The sequence below is a fragment of the Mauremys mutica genome, chromosome 3 (genome assembly GCF_020497125.1).
Source record: "Mauremys mutica isolate MM-2020 ecotype Southern chromosome 3, ASM2049712v1, whole genome shotgun sequence".
Classification (NCBI taxonomy): domain Eukaryota; kingdom Metazoa; phylum Chordata; order Testudines; family Geoemydidae; genus Mauremys; species Mauremys mutica.
The window spans coordinates 151,478,392-151,497,775 of NC_059074.1; the positions used below are offsets into that span (position 1 = coordinate 151,478,392).

At 45.9% G+C, this 19,384-nt stretch overlaps 1 protein-coding gene across 3 annotated transcripts in view; it reads right to left on the reverse strand.

The window, feature by feature from the left end:
- Positions 1 to 1,473: 1,473 nt before the first annotated feature.
- MOCS1 (molybdenum cofactor synthesis 1) overlaps positions 1,474 to 19,384 on the reverse strand; it is a 50,179-nt gene continuing 32,268 nt past the window's right edge. For 2 of the 3 annotated variants that reach the window (XM_045010172.1, XM_045010173.1), the window contains exons 5-11: positions 19,139 to 19,200; positions 18,738 to 18,849; positions 17,317 to 17,429; positions 16,274 to 16,384; positions 14,542 to 14,662; positions 11,818 to 11,865; positions 1,474 to 7,298 (exon numbers count right to left, since the gene is read on the reverse strand). In XM_045010172.1, the coding sequence (XP_044866107.1) occupies positions 6,391 to 7,298; positions 11,818 to 11,865; positions 14,542 to 14,662; positions 16,274 to 16,384; positions 17,317 to 17,429; positions 18,738 to 18,849; positions 19,139 to 19,200 (1,475 nt within the window). In that variant the 3' untranslated portion in view covers positions 1,474 to 6,390. Of the gene's footprint in view, positions 7,299 to 11,802; positions 11,866 to 14,541; positions 14,663 to 16,273; positions 16,385 to 17,316; positions 17,430 to 18,737; positions 18,850 to 19,138; positions 19,201 to 19,384 lie in introns of all 3 variants that reach the window. The other variant, XM_045010174.1, reaches the window with a different exon arrangement.

A 19,384-nucleotide genomic window follows, 5' to 3' on the forward strand; every position in this document is an offset into this window, starting at 1 on the left:
GCCCAGGTCCTCAGGGTAGCTTGTGCACACATCACTGAACTGTTTTAAATGTGGTACTGCCAGCAGTGAGGGACGAATGGAGGTAGAGTTGGCCAGCTGCTCATCTCAGTCACAGGCAGTAAGATGAGAAGTCTCCCTGGGTAGGTGTAGTGCATACATAACTCACCAGTTCAATCAAACCCCTTTGCTGTCCCAGCCCTGTGCCTCTATCTAGGGCAGAGATTGCCAGCTATGTCGTGGGTTTGCAATGTGACGCTGATAGATGCACCAAATCCACTTTCGTGGGTGACCTAAGTCCAGGCTTTTGAACTAGAGTCTCCAGAAGTGGAAGGTTAGTGCTGTAGCCTACTGCAACCAGTAATTCCTCCAGCTATTTTTATGTTCACTGCAACCTTAAGCCTCTCTTGGAACAAGGTCCTGTTAAGTGGAGCGAAGCAAAACTGTTTCCATTTAACTAATTAGCAAGCCTATTTCCTGGCCAAAACGCACACATCTGCAGCAGTTTCAAAACTGTCACAGGCCTGCATTACCATAGCTGAGCCAGCCAAAGGGAGCCACAAGCTAGTTAAAGGCCAATGGTGGGGTGGGGAGGAAGAGCCAGATTCTGCTCTTAGTTAAAACCAAATCTGGAGTGAAACGTCATTGTCTGAAGTGGAGTTACCCCAGAGTGGAATTTTGCCCTAAATGGCTTATCAGAGCCAAGATTTTCAAAAGCTATTAGTGATTGTGGAGGCCCAGCTTGAGCTATCTAAAAGGGGCCTTATTCTGGGGGGAGAGGCAGAGGGGAAGAGCTCTACTCTGAAAGTCAGGCCCCTTTAAGGTGTCTCAAGTTAGGCACCCACAAACAATAGCCACTGATGAAAATCTTGGCCAGTGATTTATAGCTCTAACTGTCCATGTCAGCGTCCAGCTGGGAATGGTGGCTAGCTGGTTACCTGCCCCAAAGGACGAAGGCTGAACGAGTCCTGAACAAAGAATATCTCACAACATGAAACAGCAAAGACAAGCTAGGGGTAAGTATGCTAGGGGACACCAGAGGCAATGCCACAAATCTTTTCCCATTTCCTGTGTCCACAGAAACATGGGCACAGATAGACTGGGGGCAAGGAAGGGTGGAAGAAGTGAAATGATGAATGACTGAGGTTATGTGATGCTCAGTTTTGGCACATCCACTTAGACCTGGCTCAATTCTAAAGATTTTTGTAAATTGACATTTTCTTTTAAGCATCACCCAAGTAAGTTAGATGGATAACTTCTCCATCTCTCGCCATAGAAGGAATCACTGGCGATCACGGTCTGTCCATTGTACTAACTTGTAACGTGGCACAGGGACAAAGTCGACCTGTTGAGCTAGAGAAAATTCAGAAGAGGCCGCTTCTCCTGAAGAGAGACCCCCTCACTGAACACTTTAAAAGGGAGTTTAAGCTTAAACACTGACAATGTTTGTTCAAAAATAAACCTACACAAAGAGGCTCATTTCCATTACAATTAGTCTTTATTAAAAATGTATTGGAGCAAAATAAGCCTCTAAAATACTGACCCAGTTTACTTGTGCGTAATTGAGAACACACTGTGTGTGTTGGAGCAGGGGTACAAACATCACACACACACTATTATCCAGTGCCCTTTGGCAACACATTCTCATAAAATAAATGGACGCTCATGCTTAATTCAACATCTTATCTATATCAGAATAACTGCATAGTTCCAAGGCTTGATTATGTAACAAGAAAATGTTATGGCACCAACATAGAGCTGAGCTGTCAATTTGCCCCAACTATTCAGATAACCTTACAATCCTCACTTCCTCCTTATCCAAGATACAGGAATTATAGTGAAATTCAAAAAGTCTCTATGGGGGTCCTGGCTTGTTAAATCAACTGTTGCACCATAGCAGATTTTCAGAAGCCGAGGAGCCACGTGTCCAAATGCACCATCATCTCTGGTTTAAACCTTCTTCTCTCTCTCACTGAATACAACTCATCGTTCCTCAACCCCTTGAATCAGGACAGGTGGTTGTTTTTAAAACCTCATACAACAGGCTGTATCTTTTTTTTTTTTTTTTTTTAAAGATGATGGACAAAAAGTGCTCATGAAAGTAAGAGTCAACTTGGCTACAGCAAGCTAGGCAAAGGCAGAGTGCAGGTAGGTGTCCTTTCCCTATTTAGCTCAGCCAATTCGCTTCAGTCCTGACATGTAGAAACCACTCTACTTAGTTTTAAGGTTGCCTATCACCATGGTATCTAAGGCGAGATCCTCCTAGGATTTCAGCACCCAACTGCTACTGATGTCTGTGGGAGTTCGGCCCTGATCCTCAAAAGAATTTAGGCACCTAAGTGTGGTATCTTAGCTTCCAAGCCTGACTCCCCTCATCCCCCAGCTCTGCAAGAGGGATTGCAGAGGGAATCTTCTGTGCATTAACCAATATTCGTCTTAAACTAGCAGAGCTTCTCTGCCATGATGGCAAGTAATCAGTATGGTCTGATGTGGTAATAGGACCTTGTGAGCAGAATTATGGTATTTGAGCACCCAGAGTGTGTTTGTATCTTTTCATTGCCTCAGTGCAGATAGAAGAGCTCTTAGTAACTGTAAGTCACATCTCATAGTCTGTTTGGTTTTCTAAGTACCTGAAATGCTTTTTGATAAATGACGCCTTTCATGCTGTATGGCAGAGATCAGTAACCTTTGGCACACGGCCCATCAGGGAAATCCATTGGTGGGCCAGGATGGTTTGTTTACCTGCAGCGGCCACAGGTTTGGCAGAGCGCAGCTCCCACTAGCTGCAGTTTGCTGTTCCAGGCCACTGGGGACTGCGGGAAGCGATGCGGTGCAGGCTGAGGAAGCATTGTTGCTAATATTGGCCAGTGGTTCTCTACAAGGAAGACTTTTCCCCTTCACATAGGTGTGTGGGCTCGAGAGAAGCAGGAAAGGAACTAGCCAGGAATTCAGCACCCACGCAGTAGCTGAAACCCAGCGCAACCTGTAAGGGTCTAGCTACATGGGGAGCAAGCATCCTAGCCCAGGACTACAGCCTCATGCTAGTGCACTAAAAACTAGCTGCGCAGACATCACTTTGATGTTGCGACTTGGACTGGAGGTCAGGCTCTCAAGTGTACCTCAGGGTAGAGCCTCCAAATTCCAATCTGAGCTGCAATGGCTAGAAGCCCATTAGCACAAGTCTGTCGAGCCGCACTGGGAGGCTCACTCCCAGGTGCAGTGTAGACATACCCCTGGAACTGCTTACCCTCCCAATTCATCGGTGACCACGTCTGTCCCATAGCTATGTAACTTATCTACTATTAAGGTGTGTTCAGGTAGAATATTCAGAGAGGTGCTAATTTAAGTAATCTTTACATGAAAGGTCTGATCAATATAAACAAACACACTGCCACATACTTCTAGAGCAAAGTGTATTAGAACCCACTTGTGCCATGTGGTTCATGGGATCCCCTAAGCAGATCTAGTGGTGGAATTTGGAACTTAGTGGTCATGGCAACACTACTATTACTGGGCTGTTGTGGATAATGGCTCAGCCATAAAAAATATATATTTCAAACTCCTAGCTACACCTGAACAAGTCACATGGCTTAAAACACAGAGTGACTCTACAGTGAACTCCAAAGTGCTTCCATGGTGCTGGTGTGAGTTAGTAAGAAAAGGGATTGGAAAGCACACAGTGATGGGCAATCAGGTATAGAGGAAAGGGGGAGGGGCAGTTAAAGGTTTAAATCTGACCCTGCTGTCCCAGTCTGCTGCACTAAACCTGAACTCATCTCCTTTGAAGTGACTGGGATGTGCTTGATGCTGTCGTGTATAGTCTCACCCCTGGATAAAATGTTTCTTGAAACACAACTTTAGGGAGCAAGCTGTACCAACAATAATCATCAATCATAAGGCAAAGGAAAGAATTCTTTCAAGTAACTTGAAAGCTCTAGTTTAATAGGAAAGCAAGGTTAATAAGGCTGGTTTTAAAACTTCCTCTGTTGTGTGTATCAAAGGGGGCGGCAGCACTGGTATCTAAAGGACAGGAAACTTAAGCCATAGGAGCACACCATAAATTAAAGTTAGGGGCTCCTGGTCTTTGAGGTTTAGGTAAAGCTTTTAGGTTACTGTTTAAAACCAAAATATAGCAGTGGTGAGCAAGTTAAAATAAAGAGTGGTTAAGAGTATTTGGGGTAGGTTTTTTTTTTTTTAAAAAACAACCTGTTACTGTTGAAGTATTCCTCAACACAAGACTCTATGACTTCATTTTTAAACACAAGGCTTATAAGCAAAAAGGCTTTTGGTCTGCCAAGATCTGAATTAGGGACTTCTGTGCGTCTTTCCAGCCATAGCACAGGGTGGCACTAGCCTTTAAGATGGCAGAGAGAGCTGGAATCCCTGCTCTGCCATAGGTGTCTGATCTCAACTGTAGCAGGAGAAACTCTCAAAATTTGAGTTCAAGATTCTAAAGGGAGAATTGTTTTTCAATTTAGACTGACAAATCTGTATATTTTACTGTGTCTAGTCCCCTCCACTCCAAAAAACATGCAAAATTAACTCCTGCTTTTGCAGATCATCCTTCGCAAGGGGACCGTTTCAAGTGCGGAGTGTAACCAACACCAAATGTTTAAAAAGCATTACATGTGCCAGCCCCCTTGCCCAGGGTTCTCTGTTTGCCCACTGGCTTTGAGCTTTTAGGATGAATGAAGGTCATACTTCAAAGTTTTCCTAGTTCTCCTCATGGCAGAGAAACTTTCCTTTTTAAAAAAAGCAGAGGTCCTTGTCTAGCCACATGCCTCAAGAGGTTCAGGCTTTAACAACCAAAAAAGCATAGGACTCTGCAACATCAAGGACTTCACTTTTAGAAGACTGATTTTTCAGGCTTCTAAATGCCTATTCCAATTTCCCCTCTCCTGGGTTGCTTTGACAAATATTGAAGGATTTCCTCCCCTTCCCTGGAGCAGAGTCAACACAGCAAAGGGATGTTTATGACCCTGTTTGCCAAAAGAATCACTGAGTTCAGCAACAGCAGCATTATTGATGGAAGAGTTAGCTCGGGCTTCCTCTGCTGGCTGGATGCAAAGTCAATAGAAGAAGCAAGCATCAGACTAGGTTATCCCATGACATGCCATTAGCAGGGGCTACAAACAGTCACGGCAGGCAGGTGGATTAAAAAAACAAATCAGAATCTGCTGGAGCTTGGTGGGAATCTCAGCTGGATTTCAAGTCCCAGAAATTAAGGGCCTGATTCTGCTCATGTTTTGAGGAGTTCTGGCCCTGACTTCTCTAAGGAGCAGAATGAGGCCCTTAGGCACAGCCCATAAACATGCTAGAGTACAAAAACATACAAAGTAGTTTAAACTGAGTCAATTATTTGATAGCCCAAACTGACTCTTTGGGGGAGGCCTGTCATGGCTACCCAGTTTTGGTCATGCTTCCTGCTGGTTGCTCTGGAGTGGGGTAACATAGTAAGCTTTGATGTTCCTCTGCAGGCCATCGCTTCAGGACCCTGCAAGGAAGGAGGCCTATTGCCTTGTGGGAAGTGGCTTTGATGGACTGAGATTGATTCAGAACGCGCCTGTGAGCATGCAGGGACATCAAATGAGTTGGTTATAATGGCAGGCACGAGTGAACTACAGCAATGCGGTTCAGGGTGTGCAAATTACAGTTCCCGCTACCCCAGTAGCCCTCTGTATTCAGCATCATGCCCCTCAGTGAAATCAGGACTAGGCATGGGCTATTTGGTATCAGTCAACCAACATCTAATTTTCCATTCATGGACACAAGCTCCCATCCCCTTGCTGTGGTACTGATCAGACCCATTTAGGACCCAAGCAGTTGTGAGGGGTGTGATTAGGTGACTTTGAGCTGAATAATTCCAGCTGATGGGCCTCTGTCCATTATTAAAATCTTTGCTCAATGGCCAGGACTCTAGAATGACTCCCCATTGTCTCCTTCTGAAGTTTCTTCCGAGTTTAAGTTTGGGGAGAAAGGAGCAATTCTTAAGCCCCAGTCATTGATCAAAGATACAATAAACTACTCCTCATTGTGTTCCTTTGCCAAGTGAATTCAGTACTGATGAAGAGTGCCTGACTAAGCACTGGATGGGTTACAGCAGCCAGGGCAGCTTCCCTGGCACCACCGGGCTGAAGGGCCTCAGTTTTGACCCATGGCCCCTCTGCTGAGGTTACTGGCAAGGGTGCTAAGTGTCATGGTGGACACAGGCAGAGACCTGTCCAGTGGGAGCTGAACTGAGGAGCACCCAGCAGTGAGATGGCCTGGCCGGTCAGAGACTCAGTCACATTCTTTTATAGGATACCTGCTGCTGCTTCCTCAGCCTTACTGCAGATATGGCACCAAAGCAGCCCGCACCCTCAGTTCCCCGCGTGGGGATGCTCCTGATAAGTGCTATCCTCGCTGGAAGTCTCCCCTCTGCCCTCCCGTCTTGCTCACCAACTTCACCTCTTCGATGACTATGTCGTGAGTGACTGCTTTGCACATGTCATACACAGTCAGGGCAGCAAGGCTGGCGGCCGTCAGCGCTTCCATCTCCACACCCGTCTTACCCTGGCTGTGGCAGAGCGCCTGGATCACCACAGCCCATCTGCTCTCGTCCAGGCTCAGAGAGACGACCACATGGCTCAGAGGGATGTTGTGGCACAGGGGGATCAGCTGGCTGGTCAGTTTGGCTCCCTGAATCCCTGCGATCTGGGCTACTGCCAGCACATCTCCTTTCTTCAGCTGGTTCTGCCGCACCATCCCAAATGCCTTCTCACCCAGGCGAACCACAGCACTGGCAACAGCGGTCCTTTCAGAATCGGGCTTCTTTCCAACATCTACCATGGCCGCCCGCCCCTCTTGGTCAATGTGAGTCAGGCTGCTGGAGGGACCCCGTTCACTGGCGCACAAGCCAGAACCTATGGCTTTGGAGTGAGATCCTGGGCCCTTTTCTTCTGACTGGTTTCCAGCTGCAGTCCCTGAGTGACTGTCCAGAGCTGTGTGGCTGGTGTGCTGAATGGAAGGACTTCCTGTCCTAAGGCACTGTGTGTCCGAGCTAGAGCTCAAATTCTTTTGGAAGATGCAAACGCTGTGCGCCTGAGCTTGCAGAATTTCTGCTGCAAGCTGCTGTTGCTCTGAGTGAGATCCTGGCAAGGCATGCCGTCCTGTAAACACATTTTTCTTAAATGCTTTTCCCATCTGCTTGGATAAACTTGCTCTTGGCGTTAGCCAGTGGCCAGGTCTGTGGCCCCATTGCTTTGAACTTGGAGAATTCTGCACGGCGTCTTGCAGTAGTGGGGTCGACTTCAATGCTGCCTCTGAAGAGGAGGATAAATAGAAATGAGACACAAGCTATTGCTACTAATTGGAAGGATAAGCTAAAATATATCTGAACTAGGATGCAGTCAGAACACTGCTCTCACTGCTTGAGAACAGGAAGCCAAGGAATTACCTGGACTTCATCTTTGGAAAAAAATAATTGGGGGAGGGGGCAGGGTCTACCGCCTTCTTCTTGTGACAGGGTGATTAAAAACGTCTTCCTCAACAAATAAGAATACCAGGCTCATTTTTAAAAAACAATTTTTTCACTCCCCTCTGTGCACTTTCCTGCCCTCCAGCTCTGGCTGCCGCTCTCACCTTTTCCAGCATGCTATTTAAAGTAGGATCATTTCACTTTCCTGGTTTCTGCTCCTAGCTGCAGCCCTGGAGGTCAGCTGGGCCGACAAGCACCAGCTGCATTGCCTGCAAGTTCCTAGACAGGCTCCAGGCTGGGAACCTCCCTCATTGCTGCCAGTTCTTACCGAGTTAATGATGTGCATGGCCGTTGAGGCTTAGTCACTGGGAGCTCAGATTCCCTCATTGACACCCACTTCCTCTGCCCTGGCCAGGACCTCTGCCAGCTTAATTTGGATCTTTATTTAAATCCACTGGGACGTAGTCCTTCTTGCCCCTCACACTAATACCCCAACTTTGGCATTTCCACAGCACCCACTGCCAAGCACCATGACAGAAGGAGCCTGTTACATACACAATGGAAGTGATTCACTTTATAATCCAAAGATGCAAGTAGTGGCCAGGTCTTAACCACCTGCTTTTTTAAAAGGAGATCTCCCTTATGCTTGTCACTATTCCTTTAAGCAATACAGAGGCTCAGGAGAGGTTTAGTGGATCACAGATCAGCAAACCCCTTCTGTAGCCCCTTGAAGCGGGACTCCTTTGGGAAACAGCAAGTTCAAGAGCTGTTCACAGAGGAGTCAGAGCAGCTCTCATGAGTGACACACACTGTGCTTTATTTTTCCCCAAGGGAAAGGCAAGGTCCCTACCTGCTTTGCTACTTTCTGATAGAGTCCCAAGCCCAGCCCACATTGCAAACAGCCCCTCACCACACTGTACTAGGTCTGCTGCCTTGGATTAGCAAAACCTTCAAACGGAAGATTCGTGTCTATTTAACCTCTTCCCTGCTACGCTCAACAGCCCTGCCATTCAGCTAGCTCTGGGAGCGGCACACACTGAGCATCTTGGTTCAGAGCTAGAATTTAACTGTCTTTAGCTTTTAATCAAGACAAGGGGCTAACTTCAGCTATGGAGAAAGCAGAGGCAGCTGCCCTCTCACACTAGGGCTGAATTTGTTTGTACATCTGTGGTGTCACCGAGTGAGGGAGGGGCTAAAAGAACGATTCTAACAGGTAATTAACTAGGAGTGGCGGGGGTCACCAAGAACTCATTCACTAGCACTAACCCGATTTTAAGAGAGAAACCTCATGAAATGGGATCTACCGGCTGCAGCCCATCTCGTAATGGACACTACACTAATGGTGCAACAGAGCAGAGACAAAGCTTGTTTTCATATAGGTCTTGGGGCATCTTGAACCTTCATTTAAAAAAAAAATCAAGAATTTAAGGTAAGTGAGACCTTCAGTCCCCTTGCTGGCCTCAGCTCTGCAGGACTGAAGGTAAACTCATGCAGAGTGCCTGAACTGGGGCGGGGAGGCTGGGCTGTAAGTTAAGAGCTCAGTACCACAGGAATGAAGCTGCTCAGGAGTGGAGCATCAGTCAGTACATTTGGGAGGCACGTAAAACTTCTGTTTAACTGACAGTAGATGAGTTCAGAAGATGGGGGTAAGTGTGATGAGGCACGCTGCAGTCATGCACTTTAGGGGTGCAGCACAAGCTGCCTCTTTTATACAAGTTTCCTTTAAATGGTACCTCTGTCCTCACCCACATTGTTCACATAACACAAAAAGGCAGAGAGCGAGACCATGAACTTTCATGCCTGTGATGGGTACAATGCACTAGTAACTTTCTACTGCTGTAGATCAGCAGTGTTTTGCTTGTACCTTATTAGTGAATCTGCAAAGATAAACTTGGTTTCATCACTGAAAAATTTCCAACTGACGGATAAGAGAAGGAATAAGGACTCTCCCATCACGAAGGTGAAGCTGGGAGGAGAAGAGCCTCTTCTTAATATTTCTATTAAGAAAATAGTCATGGGACAGACCAAATTAAATAAAAGGGTGTCAAGGCTTAGGTAATTCAGAAAAGAAGATGGGTTTAGCTTGTTAGGCCAGCAAGAGAGATTAATCATTTCCATTGCATTAGATCTGGTTAAATGAATTCCATGTTCTCTCTACCTCCTGTCTGTTCGCACACTAGCTTTAATTGAACCCTGCAATTAAACACACAAATTAGGAAATCCCCCAATCTGCTTTCCATCTGTACCCATGGTCTGCACATCACATTGTGTCATCCTTGACTCAGCTCCGGTCCTAGAGGCTGTACTGTTTATGCAGAGAATGCCAGTGGTTACTTCTCAAGATGGGGAAGAACAGGACAGACTTCTGCTACCATTGCATGTAACCAGACTGCTATTCCAAAAGAAGCTGGATAGATCCCATCTCTGCATCCAGACCTCCCACCCTTCCTCCTCCAAATGCTATTTTAAAATTAAAGAGAAGCCCCACAGATAGCTTAATAAAGACAGTGGATGGGGGTCTAGTTTGGGAGGGAAAATAGTTTACTTTTCATCCCATTCAAAAACCCAGCTCACCCTCATTTTGCAGCCTGTGAGGCTGCTGTAATTGTACCTGTTTCCCCCTTTTCTGGAACGTAGTAGAGCAACTCTGGCAACACAGCCAAAGAACCAAGCAAACCAGGAACTGCCTGCACAGTTCAAGCTGTTCACCTACAAACGCCATATGGCAGAAGACAGCATGGTATCAAAGATATGAGAATTGGAAGAATCTTAAGTGAAACCTTTCTTCCAAGAGAAGGGCAAAAAAAATGTAAAAGCAAAAGCCCATATTAATACAACACTCCACAGAATCCAGTTGCAGAGCGACCTGAGTGGAGTTTACTAGAGTACTGATTAAAGGAACAGGTATTGCAAAAATAGCTGCAGTGGAGATTTGCAAATCTAAGGAATGTTACCTTCCCAACGATACAATTGTTGGTTCCCAGTCTAGGTACTTGCAGTTGCCCATTCTTGCCAGCTTTGAGTTACCAAGTTACAAATCACAATATGCATAATAGCTGATTTACTGCTTCGCTCAGAAGAGAAGAAGTGGGCTTGAAATAAAATGTTTTCCCCCTGGATATAGCAGAGCTTCTTAGCAAGGAATGATACTTAGAGCACCTTCCATCCAAGGATCTCAAAATGCTTTTACAAATATTCACTAAGCAATCCACCCAGCATCTTTCTGCCCCTTCCTTATAAATGCAGGGAGATACAGGCACAGAAAAGGCAAACCTACTTGGCCAGTGTCACATAAAAATCAGTAACAGCAATGAATAAAACCCAGGAGACTCAGTTCTTTATTCTGACCACTAGACTATTTCATTAGAGGAGTAAGTGGTTTGAAATCTGTTTCCCCTCTGAATTAGAGCTGATTTGTGCTTGTGACAATGCCAGAGAACTCTGGGATAAGCATTCTAGCCAAGGGTGGGTTCGAAAATGCTGCCCTGGGAAGACAAGGGAAAAAAAAATAATAATGCACTCTCGTTGCTCCCCCCAGGCTTTAGTCCAAGGCATTAGGGACTCAGACATTCAGGCACTATGGATAGGGGTGCTATATAAATACCTGACAGCCACTAGGCTGCAATTAGTAAATGGTATTTTCACCCCATGGTATATGCAAGTGAGTCCTCACACTATTAATTCAATTAAATGCCAGGTTTTTGAAACCCGCTTGTCCAGATTCAGGGCATATGGGCGGTGAGGTGAAGGAGCAAGATTTTCCTTTGGTAGCTATGCCACAATACCTGAGTGCAGGGACCCCAGTAGTGTGTCACCATCAAGGAATTCTACCCCAGCAATAAAGTGAAGCCTGCCTCCTTTAAGTTTAATGTTTATGCTGCAATTTGTTCAAGGTACCAAAATCTCAGCCAGATCCTGCTTTATAAGAAACACCCAGAAGTGCTGTAGCATCATTGTCCTGGTCGTGCTTAATGCAAAGGAAGCAAACAGGAGACATAGGCTTTCAAAGTTGCATGTTAAGGCCTTTGCCGCTAATACATTTTTAAAAAGTTCAAAATGGAAATTGACCACAGCCATATAAATGATCCATTCCACATATGGCAGGATGACAGGCTGCAGTTAATGGATGAGTCACCATTCTCCCTCCCCACACACACCCCTGTTTTCGTTGATAGACTTAAAAATGACCACATTTCTTAACATCAGTTCATCTCTGCCCAAAGCAAAATAGAAAGAGATGCAGCTTAGGGAAAAAAAACCAAAAAAAAAACAAAACAAAAAACCAACCCAACTCTTTCCACTCCCCAGAGATGTAAACCTAATAAAACCACGGTGTGTGTATTACGTACTGATTTGTCACCCACCGATCAGGATCATTGGCCGGTTCTTCATCTGGGAAATGTTAAACATGCCTAGAAATAAAATAATGTACATGTAAAAATTACTAGTTCTTTTTAAAACACACACATCATAAGTCATTTGTTTTCTTCTATTTAATTTTCTTCTGCTGTCCCCCACCCCGTCATTCCTAACCCACACACTAGGAAAAGGAGAGCCCCCAAAATTAATAAGAAAATACCAATTAACTCATTAAAATGTAAAACACGGTCTGAGGACAATATGCAAGTGCCCAAGTACAGAGCTGCCATCATACAGTGGAGCCTTTTCCCAGAAAGTCTCCTATAACCAGACTTACTCTCTGCATGTGACAGCAGTCAAATAATTCAGGCCGACTGGAGAAGGATGGTCCAGTGCTTAGAGCACTAGCCTAGGACTTGGGATACCAAGGTTCAATTCCCTGCTCTGCCACTTCCTGTGTTATGAGAGCAAGTCACGTAGGCTCTCAGTGCCTCAATTCCCCATCTATAAACGTGGGGATAATAGTTTTTCTATGGCCTCCAAAGGTTTGCAACAACAACTACATTAAAAGATTGCGAGACACTCAGTTACTATGGCGACGGGGGCCATTTAAGTACCTTAGACATACTGTCATATTTCAGCAGCAGCAATGGTATTTCACCATATAGGTAAATAGGTTACACATATAACTGTATACCTCTCAATACACCTGTATAGCTTCCAGTACAAGGCAGGCTAATACCAAAAGACCCCAAGATTAGTGGTATGGGGACTAATGATCTGGAGGCAGCAGGGAACACTGAGTTGGCATATGCTGATGACTTCAAATTGTTCCGAGTAGTGTAAAAAAAAAAAAAAAAAAAAAGCTAGTGAAGACTCCAGATGGACGTACAGTTTAGATTTACTGGACAGCATGGTGGCAGAACCAATTGTGTTTGGGTAAGAGTTGTGCACAGTGAAAATTAGTCTACGCTCATATACTGAGGAGTGCTGAACGTGTCAGATTCCTCCCAGGACATGAAGATGTTTGCTCAGTGCACAGAAGCAGCAGGGTAAGAAAAACATCAGAGTGTCTGGGGATTGGAATGACAGACATTGAAAAAACCTGGATTTACCCCCTCGTTTGAGAGGGAGCACTCAGCTTTGGTCACCTCACCTGCAGATAGATTTACCAGGTCCAGAGAAGGATAATGACAACGGTTAGGGATTTCTAAGAGAACTAAAGAGCCACTCAATAAAATTAATGGCAAGTGTATTTAGAACAAAAAGGGAAATACTTCCTCGCAGCATGGAGTCAGTGTCTAGAATTCACTGCGCAGGCAGTCAGAGTTCCATTCAGCAGCTAAATTTTTAAAGGCAGCTGGACAAGATTTGTGAATAAAATCATTTGCAAGTATGCCAGCTGAGAGAAGAAGAATCCAGTCTCCAGCATCAGGGTGTAAATGCATCACAACAGGGGTTATGGAACCATTCCCCATCCCCAGGGCAGTGCTGCAGAACCAGCGGTGTCTTAGCAGTTTCTCTCAGCTTGCTCTGAAGAATCAGTACTGGTCACAGTCAGAAACAAGAGCTTGGACCAGATGGATCAGCAGCCTAGCTCCGGTACTTGTGGTCTTCGTTTAACTCTAATGAGAAAATGTGGATCTCTCAGAATGCTGCAAAGTGGAAAGGCAGGCAAGGGAAAAGGTTTGCACCCATAACAACAAGAAGGTAGGTTGACTGAAAATTACAGCGTCGCCACTAGCGATGGTAATAACCAGACAGGAGAAGGGCCGGAGATAAAAGCTGCCAGAGACAGAAAGTGGTTCTCCTGAATTAAGGCTGAAGGCAGGAGAACAGCAAGAGGGGTTGCTGGCTGACCTCCCCAAGTCAGAGGGCTGAAGGCAGGAGGAGCAGCAGAGGGAGTGCTTGCTGGCTCAGAGCCAAGGGCCAGAGAGGACCAAAGGAGAGGAGAGCAGCAGATGGCTTTAGGCGCCGGACCCAGAGGAACAGTGAGAGGGCCAGAGGGAGTGAGGGATGCTGCCCTGGCAAGGCTGCACGGAGAGGCCATGGGGCTGCCTGCTAGGAAGAGCAGGGGTGCACCCCAGAAGGAAGTGTTGGGGTGGCTATCCTACCAGAGGGACTGATAAGGAGCCTAGCTGTGACAGAAGACCGTGAGGTATAGTGCGAACAAGGACTGTGTGCACTGGGGTGATATGGATTGTGTTTTGGGACTATTGTTATGAACTATGTCGTAATCTACTGGCCCCAAGCAGAGGTGTTGTTTAAGTAGTGCCTGAAGTGGAGGAGTTTGGATCACTCAAGAGAGAAACTGAGGTGAGGGGCCACTTGCAGAATTGCCTCAAGGCCACAAGGGGGCACCCAGGAGGAGGGCACTCATGTACAGCCATGCTCAGAGTTCTATTTACAACCCCAGAAATCCACATGGTGGCTAGGCAGCCTGGGTCCCAGCTCAGGAAGTGGGTAAGAAAGCTTCAGAAAAGTACCCAAATTTCAGAGTAACCATGGAACATTGAGACTGACCTGTCACCAGTTGCCTCACTAAGACCAGTGGCAGATAAAGCTCCTAATTAAGTAGGAATCTCAGAGTTTCCTCTCCTGAGTCACTGTAATTCCACAAAATAGCTTTTCCCTCCCTGCTACCAGGTCTTGCGAATCATCCATCCTATTTTAGAAAAGGGCATCATTTGTCCTAACCCCTCATTATTACTTGTACGCAGGAAACATACCGGCATGCTGTTTCTTTTTTCTGCCCACTGCTGAGCCTATAATTTGAACCAATTCGTCCTCCGAGGCACCGGACCGTAGGTGATCCCTCAAGGACACTTCTGAGTTCCCAAAAAGGCACACCTGCAATAAACCAAGGGGAGGGGAGACGGTGAATAAAGCTAGCCGGGAAACACTATTCCCATTACAACCAATGTCAGCATCCTGGGCGAAAACTGAGCAAAGCATTCAAATAATAGAAAGGCACAGTCACTTCCCAGCCATGCATCTGGGTCTCTGTAGGGTATGACCCTGCTGTCTTCTCTGCATTGCTCCTTGAAGCCGTGAGGGTCTCTAAGTCAGCAGAGTAGGGAAGCTGTGCGATTCTATACCCTTACAAAACCTAAATGGGGAGGGAAGAGCACAGGGCCTTTGAATGAACATATACAAGGCGAACGCTACAGTACCCAGATCTCCAAGCTCATTCTCAAGGATGAACATTTCTAATGTTGATTTCTAGCGTTTAACTGTGGCACGGAACAGAATTTCATGGGATGGACTATAAACCTAGAAATTCACTGCAGTACTGGGTCTGGATGACTGACCACTGGATAACGAGATTCAGCGGCCTGCTGGGGCGCAATGCACAAAATTCAGTTCAGAACAGGTCCAACGTCTGGGAGCCAAACAGTGTTTTGCTGTGAAGCCAATAGGATCCACTACTTCAGCAGTTTACCTGAACATCAGGCAGCAAAAAAACAACCTGGTCTATGGGAGAACAATGTCTATAGTTCTAATTCTAGTACTCCTAAAGCCACCAGCTAGCCATTTATTTTAGGAGCATATAGAACTGGAACATCTGGAAACAGCAGGCAGGCAGAGATGTCATGAGATTTTTTTCCCCTTCCTTCATCTCTCCTGCTGTTGTATGTCTTCTTGCACCATGGCTGGGCTGAGAGATGCCCCATCTGGTTCCCAGGGGTAATCCAGGAAGGAAGTATTCAAGCAGGAGGCTTTTTAAAAAGTTCCACAGCTACTGCTTCTAGATTTTAAAGTGTATTGCAATTGCTGAGACTGCACACAAACTGATTTGATGCCAATACCAAGTTGCCATTCCTGTCACGGGATTACTTTGTTCCTGGGCAAGTTGCTTTAGTACAATTGTGCCACCTTCAGCTAACTTAGAGGACACCTACTCTTTGGTCAGCAAAGGGTCCTGAACATGGACAAATGGATCTCAACATAGGAGTATTTGAAAGGTATATGGAAAAACATGGAAAAATGGGTGGGTTTAACCCTGTTATGGTCACTTCGCTTGGACAGAAATATATTTATTTCTATTTTAAATTTGGTATTGTCCCACGTGACACAAGATTGTTTGAAAGTAAAAATAAGGAATTTTATTCCTCCTGTTCACTTTCTGCATTTGAAATCAGTTGGTGTACACTCAGGGTCACTGTGACCTCTGTACAGTCAGGGTATTTCACATTGACATTCTTTTAAATCTGAGTGCTACACAATGGATCAATTCCTCTCCTTACATTGCAGTTTACAGAGTACAGTCAGCATCTGAATGCTCCCATGGCTGACCACCCGCTTCCATTTCATCCCTCTTTAAATCTCACCCTCATTTTCCTTCCCTTCTCCTCTCCACTACTGCCTCTTCCGTCTCCAACACCGTTCCATTTAAGAGAAGTAATTCAACCCCCTATTTCAGCTCTAAGTCGGTGAAGGGCGTCTTGTTTCATTGCCTACCTTCAGGTTCCCATCTGCAGTTATCCTCAGCCGATTGCAGGATCCACAGAAGTGCTCTGACATGGACGTAATAAAGCTGATCTGCCCCTGAAAATCTGGTACCTTGTAAGCCTGAAGCAGCCCCGGGACAGAAGAATAGATCAGGGTAGATACAAGTCAATGATATTTACATGTTTTAAATGGATTTGTAATTTAAATTAGGTACATTTTTCTTTTGAAAAAAATAAACCTGGTTAAAATTAAATTTGAGATGACAACAACCTGTGTTAAGGTGTAAACTTATTTTATATTAAAATGATTTAAACAAACAAAAACATTGCATCAGTGACTACTCCTCAACTTTTAATGAGTCTAAGGGCTGCCTGTTTTGGTTTTCTTTTATTTTTAATTACACCTCTACCCCGATATAATGCGACCTGATATAACACGAACTCGGATATAACGTGTTAAAGCAGTGCTCCGGGGGGATGGGGGGGGCTGCGCGCTCCGGCGGATCAAAGCAAGTTCAATATAACGTGGTTTCACCTATAACACAGTAAAATTTTTGGCTCCCGAGGACAGCATTATATCGAGGTAGAGGTGTATATACCGAATCAGGGGAGATTAAGACCTGTCACCTCTAGATCCCAGGTTTAAATCAAGACTAAAATAGGAATAAAAATATGGCTATTTTTAGAGAATACAGGTTTAGTAAGTATTCCTCATACCTTGGAAACTCCTATGAGCAACACGACCAGGACCCTCTCTCTGGATACCCCCCAAAATAAGCCCCAATGTGTCTACCCCACTGACACTCGCACCTGACAGACAAGTACCGGTAATTGGTAGGTGCCTGGTATTTCCATGGGTAAAGTTAATGACTGTTGCTCACCGAGGCTGCGTGCATGCAGTTTGATCAAGGACCTTGGGATCATTACATATGTGGCTATGGAGCATTATGCCACATGCTAATCCTCTTTGCTCCAACCATTCCAAATACAAGTTGTTGTGCACTTTGCTGAAGCATTGGGTCTCCCTTCACAGTGTACTTAGCCTGCACCCACCTTGGCTGTGCTGGAGGCCTCGCAGGGCAGCTTCTCCAAGTCAGGCCATCTCTGCCTGACTGTATCCAGCATCTCCTTATAGCTCACCATCTTCTTGAAGTTCCATTTGTTGCCTAGGTTTTAAATCAGCACAAATTTAGCCACCCAGGAGTTTTTAAAATAGGAAAGAACAGAAAGTCCTTGGTACCTGGATTTCAATTGCCCCTTTCAACACCCAAACTGTGAGGACCCGTATTGACCCTTACAATTGATTGTTCTAGCAATCCTTGACTCCTTGGGTAAGAGGATGCAATGGACGGTGAACCAACCTGGACTTGTCAGGAAGGGCAAGGGTCTGTAGACAGACAATCAGAACAACTGTCTGTGTCGATGAAGTGGCAACATGGGTCCTAGCCAGGGGCTCTGCGTCCGCTAGCTCTGGTGCAGATTTGTGGCTTCTGCCCTTGTTCCGGCACAGTTTAATGCAGAAGCTGAAGATAAATTATTGCAACATGGAATAACTTGGGGAGATGGCCCCAGTTTTCCAAAAGTGGGAATGGAAGGGGGAGATGGAGGGCCTTTCTGGAAAGAGTTAGCAGGAAAAGTGCACCCCAACAAAGAGCAATTTTGATACCGTGAGCACTGAGGACACTTTCTTTCTGGAGCACAGGAAGCAAAGAGGCTAGAATCCGGGGTTTCTGAAGGGCACCATGGGTATGTCTACACAGCAAACAAAAACCCATGGCTGGCCCGTGCCAGCCAATTTGGGTTCGTGGGGATCAGGCTGCAGGACTGTTTCGCTGCTGTGTAGACTTCTGGGCTCGAGCTGGAGCCTGAGCTCTGGAACTCTCCCACCCAGTAGCGTCCTAGAGCCTGGGCTCCAGCCCGAGCCCAGAAGCCTACACAGCAGCGAAACAGCCCTGCAGCCCAAACTGGCGGACACTGGCCAGCCACAGGTTTTTCTTTGCTGTATAGACGCACCCCATGTCTCAACTCACTATAAGCAGAACAGCCCACTCCATGGACAGGTACCGTGATAGAAAACAGATGTGAGGAGGGAACTAAGGAAGTTTCACAGGCGGAGCATGGCTTATAACGGTGACACCATTCCGTTTCCATGAGATTTCCCTCGCAGGAAAGGCATCTCCAATATACAACAAGCCAGCCCCTGGCCATTGCAGGGCACCCAACTTCCCACCCATTACACGCTGACCTGCCATCCACCTGCCCTGCGTCCTTGGACACAGCAGTGAAAACTACAGTGGCTACTTTACACAAAGCTTCTCTTAGGTTTAAAATAGGGGTTCAGGCACCCTGCAGGAGACAGTCAACGCGATCAGGTTTCAGAAAAGAAGCCCAAGTAGCAAAGACTTGTCAGCCAGATTCACTCCCCCCGAGAGAAGGCAAAACTGCACAGGCAGTTACAGACCAGGAGTACTCACCGTCGAAGGGCATGTATTCGATGAACCGCACGTCAAGTGGCTGGTTCTTCGTGAGCGCCACAAAGTCCAACAGCTCATCCTCATTGAGGCCTCTCATCACTACACAGTTCACCTGGAGGGAGAGAAGGAGCCTGAACCCATTGTGCAGAGAGCCTGGTGTTCCCATGTAAGATCTCAATACCCTGAGGCTCTGAATGAAAAATGGCTGAGTCAGCTACACAAGGTGAAGCAGTGGGATCACCCTCATGTCCTGGGAAAGCCCTGCAATGCTACTGGGAAATGTCTTTCATATTTACAAAAATTGCCAACCTCTGAAGGAAAAAAACAAACCCCAAAAAGGCAAAGTATCAAGTCAGAGTAAAACACAGGGTTCGAGGGCACTACACACCAAATGATCTTACCTTAACAGGATTGTACCCCAGTTCAACTGCTTTGTTGATTCCTTCCATTACCTTATGAAAGCCTAAAATGGAACAAGAATTAAGTCTTAACAAAAATGTATATGAGCAAGTCAGTAAGTATCAGACAAAAACAGAGACAAAACAGCTTGGTCCAGTAGATGGTAGTGAAGTCAAGAGACTTTTGTTCTATCTTGAACTCTGCTGCAGACTCAGTGTGACCTTGGGCAAGTCACTTGAGACCAGATT